Genomic DNA, 17290 nt, shown 5'->3' with positions numbered 1-17290 from the left:
ACTAACTACATAGACATATTTTTTAAAGGATGAAGATGTAAAGCAAACTGTCATTAAACTATCAACAGAAAAAGGAAAAAAAAAAAAACTCCTGAATAATTAAAGACAAAATCCTACTCTCATGCATTGAGATAATTCTTTAAACCTTTACAAACTTTACCCCCCATTATTCTTACATCTGCATTCAGTCAGTTTAGTTCTGGGCCGGAGATTTTAACCACTTTTTCTGTTTAATGGAAGGACATTTGGAAATATGGTGACATTTATAGCAAATATGACCAGATTTGCTATACTCTAATTCATCATTTCACTGATAATCTGAATCCAGTTTACTTTCCCCATTGTCTAAGCTTCCCACACTCATACTCTTATAGAACCAAGTATACATGAGCACATTTTTCAAGGTCTTGCTCTTTAATTGCAAATGTCTTTCATGGGTAACTCCCACAATTCAGCTTGAAAAGGCAGGGTATGCGTATCTGTGGGGGGCGGGGGCTCACATATATGCATGTGTGTGTGTGTGTGTGTATGTGACAACTGCAGTCTCAGGCACACACTCCTTGAGTGAACATGCAGGTTGCCCTGGTTCGAATGAAAGGAGATTCACTTTTTGCACATTCAGTCAATACCAGCACATTTATTCTCTCCCCTCCCACCCCATACAAGGTTCCAAACACCCAAATTCAGCTAGCTGCAAAGTGTTACCTCTGTAACACTGAGGTGCATGAGATGTCCGGAAATGTTCAGAATGTTCCTTACGCCCTATCACATGATCACATTTTGATCCTGTTTCAAGGAATCATCTTTCTTATGTATTCATTGCCCTCAGTTCCTCGTCTACCTCGTTGGTTCACGCCAACCTTGACTTCAACGTCTGAGCAAATTTCTTTTTGGTTACACAGCTTACTTTTGTTAGTTGATTTATGATTTCGTTTGTACTAACTATAATCAATGAGCCACGTATTTATCATGCCTGAGACGCCCATTACTCTCGAGAGATTTAGTTGACCTTCGGGACTTCAGTGAATAATTCCACGAAGCTCCTTTCTGGACATGATGTTATAATAGACTGGGAATGAAATGGCTGAATGGAATATTGGCCCATAGTAAAGACCTGAAGAGAAAGGACCGCTGGAAGTCAGGCTTCCGCATGGCCTCAGAAAGTACATTTGAAAACACTGTCCACAGCAGAGCTTCTCCAAGTTTGATGGGCATGTGAATCACTGAGGTTCTTGTTAAAATGCAGACTCTGAATTGGTAGGTCTGGGTGGAGCTGGAGATTCTGCATTTGATGTTCCAAGATGATGGTGATGTTGGTGATCTATGAACCACATTTTGAATAGAAAGGGGCTAGAACATTCCTAAAGAAAAAAAATAGTGTGAGGAATAGCATCAGCGTCATGGATATATGTTTCCACAGCTGTCAATTCCTGATTTGATCAACTGTGCGATTCAGTCCAGTGAAGAATTATTTTTTGTGTGAGCATGGAGTAACGTGGAATTATTCATTTTTGTGAGTATAGAGTCTCCCTGCCCCTTTTTAGGTATTACCAGGTAGCCATCATTATACATAACATTTTCTCTGCTTGAAAAAAGAAAAAAAATTATGATTCCTGTAATGATATAAGTGAATACTGAATCACATTTCAACCCTTGGTCATAATGTCTTTGAGTCTTGGATTAAATAAATACCTTCTATTATAGTTGTTAGTCTTGTACAGAAATGAATTTCCTTTCTGTATCGGCTGTGCTGAATGTCTGTCCATCTCATTGGACACAGTTCTTCTAAATGTACCCCCATTTTAGAAAAACTGAATTTTGAGGGTTCACTTCAGATGGAGCATTTTAAAGGAACCCCCTCAAACACAGAAATGCTTGGTTAGCCACCAGGTCAAAGGAAAAGATTGACTCTGCAGGTCTCTGTCTCAGAGTACAGCCACACAGCAGCCTGTGGGTTTGTGGAACTGGTGCAGAAGCTGCTCCCAGAGTCAGCCCACTGTGGTCAGACGTTGCTCTGTTGTAACAGGAGTGTCCTCAGCTCTCTTTCTCTCTGGTCCTCTTGCCTGTACTTCTCCTCGAGTTTCTGCTTCTCAGAATCTGCACAGTAAAAGGTGCAGTCTGGACTCTTCCGGATCTGTTCAAACTGACTGAAATCAGCCACATACTTTCCATTTTTGGAGAGAGAAACCACAGGCACAAACTCAAAGCCCCAGTAGATCTCCTCTGGGATATAAGATGTTCGGCTCTGGCACACAGCGCTGGTGGACTCGACGGTGGCATTGAGGAGGACCACCAGCTCGAACTCCTTCTCCTTCAGGTTCTGGGGCGTGAGATCTCTCAGGGGGCTTGTCTCATCCAGCACGTGGTAGAACGTCATGGGCAGAATGAGGAAGGGGCTCTCCGAAGACGAGTCCACGTGGAACTTGACAGTGGCTTGGTTGAGGAGGATGCGCTCCCCCTCCTTGGTGACGTGGGTCTGCAGGAGCTTGCCCGAGAGCTGGCACTGAATCAGAAGACTCTTCCGCATGTTGGCCACCTGGATCACCAAGCACAGCTTCCCATTCTGCTTGGTGATGACCGCACAGTGGCTGAACTTGATGGTCTCCGCACGCTTTTTAGGTCTTGCGATTTTGGCCAGAAAGGTGCCTGTGATGAAGATTTCAATCAAGGTCGTGATAACCAGCTGAGCAACCAACAAGAAGATGGCATGGGGGCATTCCTCGGTGATGGAGCGGACTCCATAGCCAATGGTGGTCTGGGACTCCAGGGAAAAGAGAAAGGCCCCCGTTAGAGAGTCCACCTTCATGATGCAGGGAGTGTGATTTGAAGTGTGCCCACTTGGTTCTAAATCCCCATGAATAAAGGCGATGGCATAGTAGATCACTCCAAAAAGGAACCAGGTCATCACAAAAGTGGCAGCAAACAGGGTGAGTTTGTATCTCCACTTCATGTCGATAACCGTCGTCCACAAGTCTTGCAGATAGAGTAAGTAGATGCCGTCCACTTTGTCGATTCTCACATTGCTGTGTCCACTTTTGGACATGACCCGGGGTCTGCTGGCCTTGAGCTCAGCCCCAGCAGTGTGCTTCACCAGGGGGGCACTGGCCATGTTGATATGGATGGCATCCATCGCCATGCTCTTGGAACCACCTAAGGAGATGACAAAAAAAGAGGCTTCATTATGGCCATGTGTTGGTGAACCGTCCAGAAAGGGGTGATAGAATATTCTAGGTGAAAGAAGAGACTTAAGTCACAGAACTCTGAATGCGAGGTTAATTGGTTTGTACTTGAGGAAGGCAGTTTAGGATGGGGCTCAAATGCTGACTCTGAAATTTATTAGCTGTGTGATGTGGGGTAAGCTATTTCATTGCTCTGAACCTCAGCTCTCTAATCTGTAAAATGGGAACACACATGACTTCTCAGGGTTGTTTTTTTTTTTTTATGATTAAATGAAATAATGGATATAAAGTATCAAAATAATGTTTTATACTCAAACAATACTATCTATCTCTTTGTGATAACATGCTCTCTATATTACGTATATGCTACACTATAATATTATGAGTATTTACTCATATTCAAGGACCTATCTTGGATTTCCAATTATAGAAAAGTAAAAAAGGAATTTAACAGAGTATGGGATCAGTACTGATATAATCAAAGTCTACCATCCATAAGATAATTCTTGATATAACAATGGACAATATTAATACAATGATACTTTGAAAACTCAGGTAATATTAATAAGCTTTTTTAAAGCAGATTTTTATATCACATTCTCTAGAATAATAATGCATTCTTCCTCCTCCCCCTAGCCCAATGAATAATTTAGAATCCATGGCCTCTCTTAGTTCTCCATGACATTGGAAATAAAACTAAGTTATCAAATAAACAAACAAGCAAAAAAAAGCACCCATGTTTATAGGGAGTAATTAAGCTTTATTAATTACTCGATAGTTACGTTATTCTTAGAAAACTGCCACCAATATATCATTTTCAGTATGACATTTCATGTACAAATTTCAGTCTTACTTCTTTAGAACTAGGATAACCAGCATTAGAAAATCTATTTGAATGAACAAATGAAAAACCAAGACATAGAAGTTGTAGTAGCAAAGACCTACCTAGGAGATGTGCTCAGCCTCTGGGAACCTTCTGTAACATTAGCAGAGGGGAACAAGCGGCTACACAGCATCTATGAGCACCTGTCTGGTAAATTCCCCTACAGTCCTTGAAAAAGCTAATGTGACTGAATATGGGATAACTCTATCTGGTTGGCTTTTTCTTCCCCCACCTCCGTGGCTTTTTAAGGGTTGAAAAAAATTCCCATTTCCTAAAGGGACTGGTATACAGTGGCCTGTGATTCAGGGAATAATCTCTGCTGTTTGAGCAGCAGCAGCTCAACAGAAGTTTTGAACGTAATCCCCTGAGCAAATGCCTTCAAGGTACAGAGGAAACACAGTGCCTCCATTGGAGAACACCTGCTCAGGATGTAGTGAGCTGTTGGGCATTTTATTTGTCCTGCTATATCCTTAAGAGCCTGTCATTTACCAAATGCCCCCTTGAAATACTTTTTTTTTTCTTGGAAAGGAAAGTCATTTTTTTTTTGCTTTCGTTGCAGAGAGGGCCCATAAGTTATTGAGAATTGCTTTTCCTCAGAGAAGCCTAATTCCACTCACACTGGTAGGAAATGCAGAAGAAAAATACAGGCTCTAAGTGATGAACATGGGTCAGCCTGTCCTCCGCAGCACCCCTCAGTAACCAGAGAAAAGTGACCGCAATGGGCGTTTGGAAACCAAACGCCACGCTGGCACACCCAGCTGCATCAACAAGCCCAGGACACTCACCCTGCCAGAGACACACTCAGCTAAGACACGAGTGACTGCATGCACTTATTATTTTTTTTTTAAAAGAGGAAACTTCTAGGGGAAAGTGCATGCCATTTAATCCACTGAAATAAAAACAGCGGCTGAAGTTTTCGAGGGTGAGTGATCCTCTCTGGGCACCAGCAGAGCTCCCAACTCAGCCCTCCACCAGGGACTGGAAACTTGGCCCTGTGAGAGGAAGGCAGCGCCATGAAACTTCTGCTTTAACCTCTCCTTCCACGGGGGCACAGGCCAGGCTGGGGACGAACGGCTCCTTTTCTCTCTCTGCTGAAAGCTCTTTGGCTGCATTTCTGCCTGCCTGGCTTTGGAGCGCTTCACTTGAATGACGCCTTCTGTGAGGGGTTGGTACTCATAAATGGGGGAACCAGCCGAAGGGCCTCTGGGGTCTGAGTCCCATGCTGTCTGTGGTGGACGAGGCTCCAGGGGCGCCGCTACCCTGCTCTGTCCTTCTCCCGCCCTCGCGATGCCCTACGCCCTCAGGACCATTCACTACCTGGTCAGCACTCAGCAGCTCCAAAGCTTGGCTGTCTTCCTCGAGGCAGGTGCAACGTCCGCGCTGCCTTCACCCACCTGGCTACCATGGGGTTCAGCTCCTGCCTGAAAGAGAGAGGGTGCGGGGTGTTCACAGGTGTTTACTACCAGCCCATCCAGGGCCACAGGACCCTCAGTGGTCCCCTGGGGCCAGGACGAGGCCTTCACCTTCCCATCCCTGAGAAGCTGGGTGGTGCCAAGAGGAGGGCAAAGGCCCAAGGAGTGCCTTCAGACTCCAGCTGAAGCGCTGCCCGCGGCCCTCACTGGAGAATCCCCACCCTGGAGGCAGCTCCCTGGCAAAACACGCTGGGAAGGGTAGGGCCCCCACCCCCGTTGAGGCCGGAGGCTGTGAATGGAGCCACAAACAGGGAGGCAGGAAGGGGAAGCGCAGAGGAAGTAAACAGCGGGGCCTGGAAGGGGACAGTCGAGAGTATTTTTACCGCCTGTGGAAATGCATTCCTGGTGTTGAGTCATAGAGTGTTAGAGTGGAAGGGCCGGTCAGAGCGATCTCCTGGGACACGCGCTTTACCACTGTCTGGCGTGAGCTGTCTTGGTCACCCAGCTGCGTCATGGCAGAGAGAATGAGGTCTGAAGGCTTTGAAAGCTATGCCAGTGCTCTTGTCAGTACGTCACCAAATCCCCCTGAAACCTCCAAAGGGTCGTGAAAACTGCCATCCCTTGGAGAGTTTCTTCTGCATCTTATTTTCTGCAATACTTCTCCCCGAGTTGGAGGTACACACACACATTTTTAATTTCTCTCTTACACATACACCCACTTCACACTTCTTTCCTGATCTGCCAGTTATTTCTAATAAATACTTTTATAGCTAAAGGGCTCCAAGTGTCAAACTACATAGCCTCTTCTGGGCTGGTTTCTCCCAGGGCGTTCACTGCTCATTTGGCCCTCGACCCGCTCCTTACTGCTGTTAAACCAGCTTCTCCTTCTTGGCACCCATCAGCCTTACCCATTTGCAATACTCTTGATGCTTTATTGTGTAAATACAACATTCCTAGTATTTTATTCTTCATTCATGAGATTTACTTCATTGTTGGTTCACACACATATTTCATATAATTTTTAGTTACTGCCTTGGATTTTTTTCTTAGTGATTCGGCATCCCACTTGGTTTAACTTCTAAAATGATATGGGACATTAACATTTTCACAAAAGCTGACAATGAAAAGAATGTCAAAAGGATATTTTCTTCTAATGCCCCCCCCCCCACTTTTTCCTATCTCCATTCCAGACAGACCATTAGTAGTTTTCTATAGTCTCTAGAAAGACTATTTGTTTCTCCAGTTTTCATTATAGTGCTTAAACTTCTAGGTGGAGATTGTAATCCTTAAATGGAGATATCTCCCTGAGTGAAGTCCTTACAAATATGGAATAGAGAGGCCAATCTTACCCTCTCCTAAGTCCAGCTAATAAAAGATACACAACATGAAGTCACCTAGAGTTTATGCTGCACAGCATTTGTTTTCTGGAGACAAAAGAAAGAAACACAATTTTGAAACAGAACTAACCAGTAGAAACATTTTAAAAGGAACTTAGCTACATGAACAACTATACCTCCAGTGTCATGGACAAAACAATGAAGATGGGGAGAAGGGAAAGGAAGTTCCTGTCACCATCCTCAGAGAGGAAAGAAAATGACTCTTGTAAGAGAGAATGACCAAAGAAACCCACCATGGTAAGCTGGAACAGACTATTCTGGCAGAGAGAAAATGACTCATAAATGTATTATATATATGAAGAAATACACACGCAAATAATAAGCAACAATAAAGCCAGAAGGGTCCAAAGTAGGAAATATTTGGATAAATAACAACAGTAATAATTAAAAAATAGATAACACTATCAAAGTGCCATGTGCTTGGGACGGTTCTAAGTGCTTTCCAAATATGAACTCAATTAACCCTCATACTAACCCTGTGCAGTAAGTACCATCCTTATTCCCATATGAGGAAACTGAGGCAGAGAGAGGTTAGGACTTGCCCAAGTTCCCAGCAGCTGGTGACAAGGAATTCACCTACACAGCCAGGCTGTTAACCACCAAGACAAAGGAGCACAAACATTAGCTGTATCAGAATCACCTACAAGGCTACAAGTTTCTGATTCAGTAGATCTGGGGTAGAGCTTAAGAATTTGCATTTCTAACACATTCCTCGGTGATGTTTATACTAATCATCGGGGAGCACACTTTGTGAACCACCACGCTATGATACATAGGTCGAACAGGACCAAAAGCTTTCTCCCCTTGCAGAAGATCCATATCCCCCACTTTCCCTGAGCATTCTAAAATAACACTGTCACACAAACACATTGAGAACACATATTTATTAATTTTCAGGAATTTCTCATTTCTACCACACTTGTCCATGAATACCCAGCTACCCAAAGGCCCAAGACTGAGTATCAATTTCCTGAAAACAAGGATATGATGAATCTAATAAAAATTTAAATACTTTTAGTTAAAAATATTTAGCCAGAATTAACTACAGAGAAATCATTAATTTCCACAATAGACTTCCGCCCACCACTTCTGCTGCTAACCTGTCATCCCATGATACCCCATTTTCTAACTCTCCAAAATGGTTCCTACTTTTAACTTCAAGTGGATGCTTTGTTAGGGGAAAAATCAGCTTGAGAATATTTTTTTCCTTCTAGTTAGTACAAATTGAGCACGTCAAAAAACTTAGAGCTCTGTTGAGTCAAACTTTGGACGCTTTCAATCTGCCCATCCTGGGAAAAACTTCAGCCTGTGTGGCGGGATAGGGGACAAAAGAATACATGCATCTGCTAAAAAAGAGCTTACACAAAAAATGGGAGAGCAACAGTTTCTCAAACCTGGGGCTTCTCGTCCAACCCTCAACTGAACCATTTCCAAGTACCACCCGAAGGGATGGTGGTGTGTGGACGAATGAAATCTGGCTCAAATCACAACTTCGGATTTCCAGAATTTGGGGGATCTGGCTTTTCTACTTTGACAAAACATGACTTCCTGTTGGTAAGAAAAGTTGTTTTAAAAGGTTTCTTGGGTGTCAAACATTTCTAACAAAACCATTTTTGATGACCTCTTTGGCTAAGTATCAGAAATCTGGATTAAATTTCAGTTTAAGCATACCCAGGTTTAAATATTAAGTAGAAAAAAGTGCTTGACAAGAATACATTTGGGGTTCACTGAACTCAAAAGACTTAAAATAATTGAAAATAAAACCAGTCAGGCTTAGCTAGCCTTTCTTTGGATCCTGTGCGTTTGGCCACTCCAACAGATGCACTGGGAACCTGCTTTTGGCTTTGGGCCATATTCCCCTTGTCCTTCAAAGCAGCCTTGGATTCACTTCACTGCGGGTCCCACTGATGCGAATCTAGTTTTTTTTTCACTTCTTAATGCCAGTTGAGGGCACAGATAGTTTTGCCCAGGTGGCCTCAGAAATGGCCGGGTTCACTGACAAACAACAAGGCTGTTTGCCAGCTGATTCCAAAGGCCACTCCTTCGGTTCTTATCTGCTGGGTAAATTTTCCTTTCCTTCTGAGACCCATTTTTTTTTAACCCCCCTGCCTCTAAGCCATTGAGGAATGAGGATGGCTGGCAGGAACGACAGCTTCTTGGAGCTACGGAAGAGGTCATTTATTCTCCATGAAAATCCTAAGCATCTCAGGGAGGTATACGTTGGGGTTATAGCAAATTTGTGCCTTGGTTTCCTCCCTCAAAATGGCCTCTGTTGAAGACATGAGCCGGGAGCCTTTAGGTAGAGCCGTGGTAAATTTTGGTTGTTGTGGTGGGTTGTACGTTGCTCCTGGTTACTCACAGCAGGCCTCGTCCCTAAAGGACCCTGCACTGGGCCGCCCCTGTGGGAAGACGCATTTCGTTTCCTACCACTTTGTGGCAGGGTAGACCAGGTGCTCTACCCTGGCCGGCTCACAGCACAGCTGAGCAGGAGCCCGAGACCCACCGCACAGTTGCGCCATTGCTGGGGGTGCTTCTTGGGGGGGCGGGGCACTCCGTCACTTGGAGCAGGGCTCCAGCTCCACCACAGCTACCTGGTAACTCCCTCCCTGCAAGCCGCTGCACTCTTGCAGCTGTTTGATAGTCAAACCTAGCGGAAGCCTGGCAACTGGGAGGTACTACAACAGGTTTCTGTATTTTAGGATTAAATGTCTGACCTAAAAGTGACTGCATTTGAAGGAAAGCCCACAAAAGTCCTGAAATATCCCAATGCCAACTCCAACTGTTGGTCTGCGACTACATGCTGAACAGGAGAAGGAAACCCAAACCAAAGAAGATTCCAGCAAGAAGAGAGATTTTCCTGATTCTTAAGGACAATAGAGAGAGAGTGAGTGATTCCTCCCATTAAATTACTCCAAAATTGTGAAAAGATTTAAATTGATCATGAAGAGACAACTTTTCAAAGCAAGTTATAAGGACATCATACCCTATCACTCTCAACTTCTGTCCAGCAAGAAATCCCAGTTTGGGAAGTGGACTTGGCCCAATGGATAGGGTGTCCACGGTTCAAACTCCGGGCCTCCTTGACTCGTGTGGAGCTGGCCCATACACAATGCTGATGCGCGCAAGGAGTGCCCTGCCACGCAGGGGTGTCCCCCACGTAGGGGAGCCCCACGTGCAAGGAGTGCGTCCCATAAGGAGAGCCGCCCAGTGCGAAAGAAAGTGCAGCCTGCCCAGGAATGGCGCCACACACATGGAGAGCTGACACAACAAGATGATGCAACAAAAAGAAACACAGATTCCCAGTCCTGCTGATAAGGATCGAAGCGGTCACAGAAGAACACACAGCGAATGGACACAGAGAGTGGACAACTGGGGGGGGGGGGGGGGGGTAGAGGGGAAGAGGAAGGGGAGAGAAATAAATAAAAAAAAAGAAAGAAATCCCAGTTTAAGGATTTGGCGCCTCATGATCTGTGATGCTATAGGTACACTGAGCTGCCCAGAGGCCGTTATCATAATATTGTTTATAACTTTCATGGGGAAAGAGGTACTTGAAAGGGAACAGATACTTTTTGAAGTAATTACAACATTATTTTATTTAATCATTCTCTTTACCTTGTGAAGAATGGATTCATCTCTCCATTTGCTAAGTGAGGAAACTAAACTTAGAGAGATCAGTTTACCCATGTTCATAAACGCACATGTATGTAGGACCCAATTAGCAAACCAGATCTGCCTGTCCCATGGCTGTGCTCCTACCTAACCACTGTGATACTCTACCATCAAAATTTGCTCACAGGGGACCACTCTTGCATGTGCCATCCGGGCTAAAATAAGCTCCTCTCACCAAGCCCTTGGCCTTCATTTGAAATAGCAGGCACTCACAGAATTAATAGCTACACTTGACCGATTGCTTGCCTGGTGCCAGGCCTTATATATGGTGCTAGCTACTCATTTAATTCTCACACAGACTCTGAAATAGGAACAACTACTCATCTCATTTTTCAGATGAGGAAACTGATACAGGCAAGTACTGTTTGAACATACAATCTAAGCATCTATCTCTGTAACAGGAGTTCCTCAGAGAATGTCAGAATGACCTGGGAGACTTTCTAAAACACAAACGGCTGGGCCTACCCCAGAGTTTCCAATCCAGTAGGTCTGGAAGGAGAATCTGCATTTCTAACACGTTCCCAGATAATGCTGATTCCGCTGCGGTGGGGACCACACTTTGAGGACCACTGATACACAGTTTTCACCACGTGATGAGTTGTTTTATTTTGCTGCAAGCTGCTGGGAGCAATATACCAGAAATGGGTTGCTTTTATAATGGGAATTTATTAGGTTAAAAGCTTACTGTTCTGAGACTGGGAAAAATGTCCAAATTAAGGCATCAAGCAAAGCTCTCTCCCCAAAGCTTAGCTGCTGGCGATCATGGACTCCTGCCACGTGGCATGGCACAATGGCAGCTCTGCTGGTCTCTGCCTTCTCCTCCAGGCTCTCTGTCTCCTCGAGTTGAGCTGTGGGCGACCAGGCACACGGCAGGGTCTGCCTGTCTCTCCCCTGTCCCTGTTGCTAGTTCTGCTTCAGGCTGCTCTGTCTAGGGCTTTTCTCTCTTGGGTTTATTGATTTCAACTTCTAGAGGCTTCTCTCTGTCACTGCGCTGTGTCCTTTTGGGGGATAATATGAGAATTTCTGGAAGAGGAAAGAAACTGAACACAAATCGCTCTGCAGTTTCTTTCTTGGATGATGGGACTCGTCATAGAGTAGCTTTCAATGTCGTGCTGGCTGGGAGTAACGGAGCATGGCAGTGAGCGCTGAGATTCTGGGGCTCAAGGGCTAAAGCTGGGGTGATGGACCTTGGCAGTTCTCTCACGCGACCTTCCCTAGGTATGTGCACAGGTGTTCCAGGATTAGAGGGATTCATGGTCAAATAATTTTGGAGAGCTTTTCCTACTGAACACCCACACATTGGCCCTGCCCCCACCTTTTGGAGATGCTCACTGCACATTTGTACATTAGAGGTGCTGAGCAAAGGACGTTGTTTGGCATTTATCTGACATTTGGGGACAATTTGAGGACTGCTGATCCATTCTGAACCTCTCCCTTGAAATCTGGGGAAAAAGAGGATCAAAAAGATTGAGAAATTTTTTCAGGGCCCTGAGCCAGTGACAGAGTTAGGTCTGGGAGCAAGCTTTTGTGACTCTTAATCCACTTTATGGGCAAATCTCTCTCCATGTTGCCATGGACTATCTTGAGATGAACTGTCCATCTCACTGTACTGAAGGTGGCAGCGCCCACATCACTTGGGAGCTCAGAAGGAATGCAAATTCTTGGGTTGCACCCATGAGATACTAGATCTCTGCAGAAGCCTCCCAAGAATCTGTGTTTTTAAAAAGCTCTCTGACAGATTCACTAACATTTGAGAACTACTATTGCAAACTCAATTTCCCAAAGGACTGTGCAGCTAGAACCTGTTAGTGAGGTGAATTGCAGAGGTCTCCCTTTGCCCTTTAATGCCTTGACAGTGCAACAAGAACTCCTTTAAAGACAAGTTCCACACTTTGCATTGCATGTGAACCTCCAAAGGTCCAATTTGCCTCTATGGGCAAATATTTAGCATTTTCCCTATGTTTCCAGTCCATTATTATTGTTTCGAATTCCATAAGTACTAAAATAAATTCCTTTTCCATTTCTAAATGCGGTTTGCATAGTTATACCCTTTGCTCCTCAGGGGGATTTTTTTTTTTTCATTCCATAGAACATCAACCTTTCTCTACTCAGCAGAGACAAGTTTAAACAGATCCTGGGTTCGACAGGAGACTCGTTTTCCATGGCAAAGAATCCAAGCACTGGAATAAGTAAGAGGTATCATTTGCTGAGTATTTTTGTAAAGACAGTTTAATTTCAGGCCCTTTATTTGTAAGAGGGCTGGCTAACCCAAATAAAACATTATACATCTGTCTGTTGTTACAAGTGACCAACTTCAGCTGAACATTATTACTTAATAACAGCTAACTTTCCTATAGAGTAAGAATGTGCAACAGCTAAGAGCAAATGGAAATTTCCTTTGGTTTACCACCCTTGGTTTCTCTCCCTGCTCCAACATGTGAAGAACTCGGGTAATTGGCATATTCTCCCCTCTAATCACAGCATGGCTTAGACATGCATTGTTGTGAGATGACTGGAAAAACAGGAACATTTATGTCTGGCAAGGCAAATTGTATTGCATTAGCCTCCTTAATGCACTGCCCAAAATTTCTCTTTAGGGAAGATATTTCTTCAACTAGCTCATGGAATCTCACTTACTATTCTTGCCTGGATTAGTTTAGATGTAACGCAGAGGAGAAGATGGTTCAAAACAATACCATTTAGTTAAGGAACAGGAAAAATCGAGTGGTTGGGTTTGTCTGAGGATGTCACCTGGAATGTGACAGAAGGAATGTATTTGTGGACAGTACTTGTTTCTCTTGTTTTTATTTCATGAAACTTCAAACTGGGCGTAGCTGAGACATTTAGCACACTAAAAGACGAAGAAAACAGAAGCAAGCAAGAGTGGTGATCATCTTCTCTAACCCCTATCACCGTGTGACTGGAGAAGCTGCTCCACACAGGACCACTGCATTTTTTTATGGTGTAGCAGTGAATAATTCTGCAACTTTCCAAACAGATTTTTCCTAAAGAAATCTTTCACTTACTAAGACATTGAGTCTACCACCTTTAACCACTCACATTCATCTTTCTTTGCCTCACCTGTATACTATGTTTGCTATGATGAAGGCATAGAAATACAGAAAGTGTGTTATAAATATATGTACAGATTTAAGACTGGCTTGTGTTTCTGGCTTCATACTGATTACGTTTTCTTTTGCTTAAAATAAATTTGAAATTGTTATCTATACACATTGGTGATTAATGGATGTTGGTGTGAATCACCTGGATACTCAATTAGAATTTTTTTTGTTGATTTCCATGCTGATTATTATCACGATTGAAATCATATCCCAGATTTGGGAGCAAGTTATTTAACAATGGGATAAATGTCAAAAGGGTTAATCTCACTGCCATTCTAAACTTTGACCACATTTTGCTGATAAAGAAACTGGATCCCACCAGATCCCAGGGGAACATGGTTAATACTAAAATTCTTGGATTGTGGTCAATTTACTTTAAGGACCGGTTATATTTCTGAGTTGCCTGCTTGTCCCAAAGTTGAAAACAGACGCTTGTGATATTCGAGTGATGATAAGAAAATTTCAAACCTCAAAATGCCTTCACGTTCAATCAAAGTCTGAGATCTACTAATCTCCTTTGGTAAACACTGTAAGAAAATACAGTCTAACCATCTGTAGGTAATTAGCGAAGGACTATTGGCTCCATTTTGGTGTTTTAGGATTGCCAGGTAAAATACAAGATGTGCAGTTAAATTTGAATTTCAGATGAACAATGGATAATGTTCTAGTATAAGCATGTCCCATACAGGATTAATAATTAAATCTTTATTTTTAATTGCTATTAAAAACTATTTGTTCTTTATCTGAAGTTCAGATTTAACTGAACACCTAATATTTATATGTGCTAAATCTGGCAACCCTACAGATTGAGCAGATTTATGCTCAAGAACGATTCAGAAGGCCAAAGAATTTAAAGACAATGTTTAATGTTCAGACAACATCCTCTGAAGAAGAGAAAACCAGATTTTCCTAGTACCATCAACTCTGAAAACAAGTTGAACATTGTTGGAGTGGGGGTGCCACCAAAACCAGGACCATCCAAAGAATTCTCTTTATCTATCTCCCCACAGACGCTTTCTAATTTTAAACAATTCGTCTTTGCAGATACTGTTTCTTTTATATACAAATGGCCTAAATGCTTAACAATTGGAATCACAGTCAATTCCCTTTCCAACAGGACCTTACTCTATGCACCGTGGTTGGTAGAGAACATGTTAAGCTGGTGCTCACGGAACTGGAACAACAATGTCAATGGGGAGATATTCCAACACCCTCTACTCTGAAAGAAATGGCACAATTTCTTTCTGTACTGATACAGAGGAGGAAATGGAAGAAAACAGCAGAGACAGAGAGGAAAAGCTTGCACTTTACTGCCTCACATGGAGCATTTCTCAGAATTATGTCAACTGGATTTTTCCAGTGAATATACCATTCAGTTACATGCAATGTTACATTACTATGATTTCATCATAACTCTTACCAGGAAAAACAAGAGCGTTTACTCATCCACAGAGTACTAATCCAGGCAATACTTCCCTTCACACATTTCCTTGGTGGCTTCCGTTGTGGCAGGATAAATCCTGAACGCCTTTGCAATCAAAAAGAGAATCTCCTAAGCATGGACTTTGCTCCCTTCTTCCACTGTGTTCCCTTCAGTATTTGGTCTTGGTCTGTACTTGCCCTTTCCTGAACAGTCCAACCCCTCATAGCTCCACATCTGTGAACAGGCAATTCCTTCATGAAGCTCCTTTATTCTCTCCCCTTCTAGGTTAACTCCCTCCTGTCTTTCAAGAGTCACGTTGAACATTGCCTCTTCCGTACTTAGAAATAAAATTAAGCACTTCTTTAGAGGCAGAAGAGTATAAAGGTTAGGGGCAGTGGATCCTGCTTTTGGGGTGTACTAGCTATGTGATATTGGACAAGTTTCTTAATTCCTCTGAGCTTCAGCTTCTTCATCTGCAGAAAGGCAATAATAATAATTCCCATACCTCACAGAATTGTATGAGATTAAAATTATAGGAAGCACCATAAAACTGTCTGCTCATGTGACTGGATATATAAGGGTTGGCTTTTATCAATGTATGCTTACATATAAGCAAAACACACAAAGTAGGACTTACTGAAAGGAAATCGTATTTATACACATGAACAGCAGAGGGTTAAAATTCTTACTATAGAAAGTCCTGGTAAATTAATAACAACCCTCCCCCCAAAAACAGTCAACGTTTATAGATATATTATTCAAAACAATTTAAAAGGTATATAAACATGAAGGCCCTTGAACTACATTTATTCTTTCATTTATATACCCAAATTTACTGAGCACCTACTGGGTGCTGAGGTCTTTGCAGAGTGCTGCATATCCAGCAGTGGAGAAGACAGATTTGGTTCTTGCTCTCATATAATTTGCAATGGAGCTGGGGAGATAGGCAATACATCAATCATTAGACAAGTTAGCTAAAGACATCGGTGGGAAGGACCAAGGAGAAAAAATCAACAACAGATGGGAATATGGAACGTGGAGCACGTCACATGTCCTGTCTAGGCTGCCCTAAGGCTTCCTGGAGGAGGCGGTATGCAGGTTGGGACATGAAGAATGAGGAGCATTTGGGTAGGTTGGGAGCCATGTCAGGAGGCAGGCAAGGCAATAAGTGAGGAGAGAGGGGAGGGTTCTGGGCAGAGAGACACAATAGCATTTGCAAAGGCCCGAGGTGGGGAGGTGGCACAGAGCCTGGTCACTTCCAGGAGGTGAGAGAGGGCATGGAGTCAGGGGGGAAGAGAACAAGTTCAGGCAGGAGCAGAGGGCAGCCACACCATCGAGGGCCTTCATCCTGGGAGCATGGCGAGAGACTCCAGGTTTTAATCAGGGAGGAGACAGGATTGGACTTGCCTTGTAAAATCATTTTTGACATAACATGGAGAATAGCTTGGAGAGAGGCAAGCACAGAGGCTGAGAGTCCTGTTAAGAGGACTTTTCAGTAATCCAAGCTAAAAATACTGATGCTTGGACGAGAATAATATCAGTGGGTTGACAGAAGTGAGGAGGTCCAAGTTACATCTTCTAGATAGAGTCAACGGGAATCTCTCAGAGGTGCCATATTGGAGATGGTGGTGAGGGACAGGAGGTATCAAAGATGACTTCTGGCTTCCTGGCATGAAATTTAGATGGTTGGGGATATTTTACTGATTCAGAGGATACTAGGTCCTCTCCCATGATTTTTTAATTGTTCATATCTTAATTGGTATCCAGGTTGTTTGAGTGTTTTGATATTATATTAGCATGGAGTGCACTCATGTATATATTCTTGGGGTGAGATCCTGGGTTTGGGTTTGAGGATGAGGTTAAATCTGCCTGGGAGTGACCCAAACAGAGAAAGTCTGGGGACAGTGCTTATGTGCCAGGCATTCAAAAGAGGCTGGCAGGAGGGACGTCTTTGGCTGTTAGGTCTACAAATGGAAAGTGAACCAAGTCTGAGGATGTGCTTCTCTAAGAGACAGCAGAGCATGGGCAAAGTGATGCCAGGCTAAGTCCTAAGCAGGCTCAGGGTAGACCGAGGAGGTGGCCCCCGCAAAGAGGACTAAGGGGAGCCACCAGGCCAAGAAACACAAAACCACAAGAGACCCAATTTTCACTTATCAGATTACCCAAGATTATAAATACATGTCAACATTCCAAAATAAAGTTAAA

The 17290-nt window shown here is 43.4% G+C and overlaps 1 protein-coding gene across 6 annotated transcripts in view; it reads right to left on the bottom strand.

The window, feature by feature from the left end:
• Positions 1–617: 617 nt before the first annotated feature.
• KCNJ15 (potassium inwardly rectifying channel subfamily J member 15) overlaps positions 618–17290 on the bottom strand; it is a 55935-nt gene continuing 39262 nt past the window's right edge. For 3 of the 6 annotated variants that reach the window (XM_004462325.5, XM_004462327.5, XM_004462324.5), the window contains exons 2-3: positions 5380–5483; positions 618–3150 (exon numbers count right to left, since the gene is read on the bottom strand). In XM_004462325.5, the coding sequence (XP_004462382.1) occupies positions 2003–3136 (1134 nt within the window). In that variant the 5' untranslated portion in view covers positions 3137–3150; positions 5380–5483 and the 3' untranslated portion in view covers positions 618–2002. The other 3 variants (XM_004462328.5, XM_058296241.2, XM_004462326.5) reach the window with 3 other exon arrangements.

The sequence above is a fragment of the Dasypus novemcinctus genome, chromosome 4 (assembly GCF_030445035.2).
Source record: "Dasypus novemcinctus isolate mDasNov1 chromosome 4, mDasNov1.1.hap2, whole genome shotgun sequence".
In the NCBI taxonomy this organism is placed as follows: Eukaryota; Metazoa; Chordata; class Mammalia; order Cingulata; family Dasypodidae; genus Dasypus; species Dasypus novemcinctus.
The sequence above is the reverse complement of the archived record's forward strand: the minus strand, read 5'-3'. Positions and strand labels throughout refer to the sequence as shown.